Below are 2,890 nucleotides of genomic sequence, written 5' to 3' on the forward strand. Positions count from 1 at the left end.
ACCTTAAAAATCAACTTCTCCTTTAAGACATGTTTTTTTATGGCAGCAGTGTTTCAGTAGAGGAAAGAGCATTGGACTTGGAGTCAGAAGACTAGGATCTGAGTCCCGACTCTGCCACTCATTGGCCATGTGGCATTACAAGAGTCATTGAGCCTCTCTAGGCCTCCATATTTTTCTGTTAAATACAGAGTCATTTAGCCTCTCTGGACTTGTATATTTTTCTATTGAATATCGGCCACAATTAACTCTACAGAATTGTTGAGCAGGAGGTAACAGACTTGCTATGCAAACTTATGGAATTGTTAAACAACACTGTCAGTCTTTGAAGTGTCATGGTGTGGTTTCTAACGAATCTGGCTTACAGCTAGTGTTAAGGCTGCACTTGTATTACAAGTCGGTGGTAAGCAGACCCTTCTCCTACCTGCGAAATTCCATCGCTTGGCGCAGTCTTTCAAAGCGAACTAAATGTTCTCTCAATCTTTGCTCCTTCATCTTTTCAAAAGGCAAGATCTCTTTCCTTCTGTAGTCTTTGTCCCTCTTTTTATCTAGGCTAGCCCTCTCCTTTTCCTTGCTTCGTCCATGAATCTAGGAAAAAAAGTTATGCGAGGACTAGAAGTTAAGATAATTCGGTGGTTTACTTTTTCAGATTTAGTTGGTCATTTTAAAAGTTCGCATGGTTAGCTGCATTTCCTTTTTCTTAAAGTCTTCAAGCGTGAAAACACATCAAAAGTTTTAGCCTGAAACTGTGCCCAAAACATCTCAGCAGTAACAGAATCCTCTTTTGGAAGCAGCTGAAACCATACAGAGCATCCACTTAGAAACTTACTTTCTCGTATCGTCCTCTTCTTGACGGCCTACAATGATCTGCCTTGGTTTGGTCTAGTATTACCATGTGACCTGGACTCTTTGAACCTATGGGAAAACGAAACAAAACAAACAAAAGAAGCATACTTTTTAAAATAAGCCAGTGAGTAAAGAACTGTGTTGCAAGAAAATAAATGGGGCTGGGCACCAGTGGCTCATGTCTATAATCTAGCTACTCAGGAGGCTGAGATCTGAAGATCACAGTTCAAAGCCAGTCCAGGCAGGAAAAGTCCATGAGACTCTTCTCTCCAATGAACCACCAGAAAACTGGAAGTGGTGCAGTGGCTCAAGTGGTAGAGTGCTAGTCTTGAGCTGAAGAGCTGAGGGACAGCATCCAGGCCCAGAGTTCAAGTCCCACAACTGACAAAATAAGAACTCAGGGACAACACCCAGGTCCCAAGTTCAAGCCCCACAACTGTTACCAACCCCATTTTAAATCAGTTCAATTTCCCTTTTGCTTTTTCATTTTGGCTATATCCCCAGCCTAAGGCAGGCAAGCTCAAAGCTAAGCTGGGAGAGCTTAGCTGGAAGAATGGATAGGAGAGGACGGCTAACAGCACAGATTCACTCTCTACCTGGGTATCTGTGTGTCCCCCCTCCCCACTTGGTAATGCAGGTGGCATTATGTAAGAGAAAGGGAGGGGTAGGAGCCAATGAACGTACTTATTCGCTTCTTTTCTTCACTTCTTTTCACTGGTTCTGAAGTTGTGCCACTGGCTCCACTATCATTCTTTTCTTCTTTACATTCTGCTTTCTTAGTGTCCTTGCTTTCTTTCTTTTCAGATTTCTCAGATGATCTTTTCTCTTCTTTTTTGATAGAGGCTTGTGTCCTGACCATATCACCCAAGACAAAAAAATAGAATGAGAACTACTTTTGTTAATGTAACAAGTCGATCCACTTATCAAAAATAAATAAATCAAGCTAGGTGCTGGTGGCTCACTCCTGTAATACTAGCTATGCAGGAGGCTGAGATCTGGGGATTGTGGGTCAAAGCCAGCCCAGGCAGGAAAGTCTGTGAAACTCATCTCTAATTAACCACCAGGAAATTGGAAGTGGTGCTGTGGCTCAAGTGGTAGAGCGCTAGCCATGAGCTGAAGAGCTGAGGAACAGTGTCCAGGCCCAGAGTTCAAGCCCCATGATTGATAAATGATAAATCTTATCCCAGCACCAGTCATATTTCAAAATATATTAATGCTTACTTGTTACTTCTATCATTCATAGTTTTTTTATCGCCAGAATTTCTTGAGCTATTCTTTTCATCATTTTCTTTCTTCATTTCTTTCTTACAAGGATCACCTTTTACCTAAAAGGGGTTAAACCAGAACGAAATCTGAAAACCTTAAAGTTACATTTTTCTGATTACAGAAAGAGTGCTGAGCTGGCGTGGTGACATCTCCCTGTAATCTCAGCATTTGGGAGGCAGAGGCATGCAGACTCTGAGTCTGAGGCTAGCCTAAGTGAGACCCTTTCGCAAAGGGCTAAACTATAGCTCAGTGGTAGAGTGCAAAGGACAGAAAATTATATAGATGAAAATAAAATTTAAAATAAATACATCAGGGGCTGGGAAGATGGCTCCATGGTAGAGTGCTTGCCTTGCACGCATGAGGCCCTGGATTCATTTCCTCAGCACCACATAAGCAGCAAAAACCAGAAGTGGAGCTGTGGCTCAAGTGGTAGAGGCTCTAGCCTTGAGCTGAAAGAGCTGAGGGACAGCGCCCAGGACCAGAGTTCAGGCCCCATGACTAACAATAAATCAATCAATCAAAATAAAGCTAGTTCTTAACTATTTTTTTTGTCAGTTTTTGTTGTTTTTTGCCAGTCCCAGGGCTTGAACTCAGGGCCTGGGCACTTTCTGAGCTTCTTTGTGCTTAAGGCTAGTGGCTCTACCATTTGACCCACAGTGCCACGTCCAGCTTTTTCTTTTTCTTTTTTTTTTTTTTGTCGGTCGTGGGGCTTGAACTCTGGGCCTGGGCGCTGTCCCTCAGCTCTTCAGCTCAAGGCGAGCGCTCTACCACTTGAGCTACA

The 2,890-nt window shown here is 42.9% G+C and overlaps 1 protein-coding gene across 1 annotated transcript; it reads right to left on the reverse strand.

The window, feature by feature from the left end:
- Positions 1–346: 346 nt before the first annotated feature.
- LOC106002551 (SAFB-like transcription modulator) lies at positions 347–1,564 on the reverse strand. The gene is made up of 3 exons (XM_013037413.1): positions 1,528–1,564; positions 827–912; positions 347–585 (listed from the first exon to the last, which is right to left on the reverse strand). Exons 2-3 carry the CDS (start codon positions 890–892, stop codon positions 418–420), a joined length of 234 nt encoding a protein of 77 aa, XP_012892867.1. The 5' UTR covers positions 893–912; positions 1,528–1,564; the 3' UTR covers positions 347–417.
- Positions 1,565–2,890: the final 1,326 nt, after the last annotated feature.

Source organism: Dipodomys ordii, unplaced genomic scaffold (assembly GCF_000151885.1).
Source record: "Dipodomys ordii isolate 6190 unplaced genomic scaffold, Dord_2.0 Scaffold13594, whole genome shotgun sequence".
In the NCBI taxonomy this organism is placed as follows: domain Eukaryota; kingdom Metazoa; phylum Chordata; class Mammalia; order Rodentia; family Heteromyidae; genus Dipodomys; species Dipodomys ordii.

Coding starts and splice junctions, on each gene's coding strand:
- LOC106002551 (XM_013037413.1), bottom strand. CDS start 892: ATGGTAATACTAGACCAAACCAAGGCAGATCATTGTAGGCCGTCAAGA. Junction 586..826: donor GAAGAGGACGATACGAGAAA/GTAAGTTTCTAA, acceptor TTTTTTTCCTAG/ATTCATGGACGAAGCAAGGA.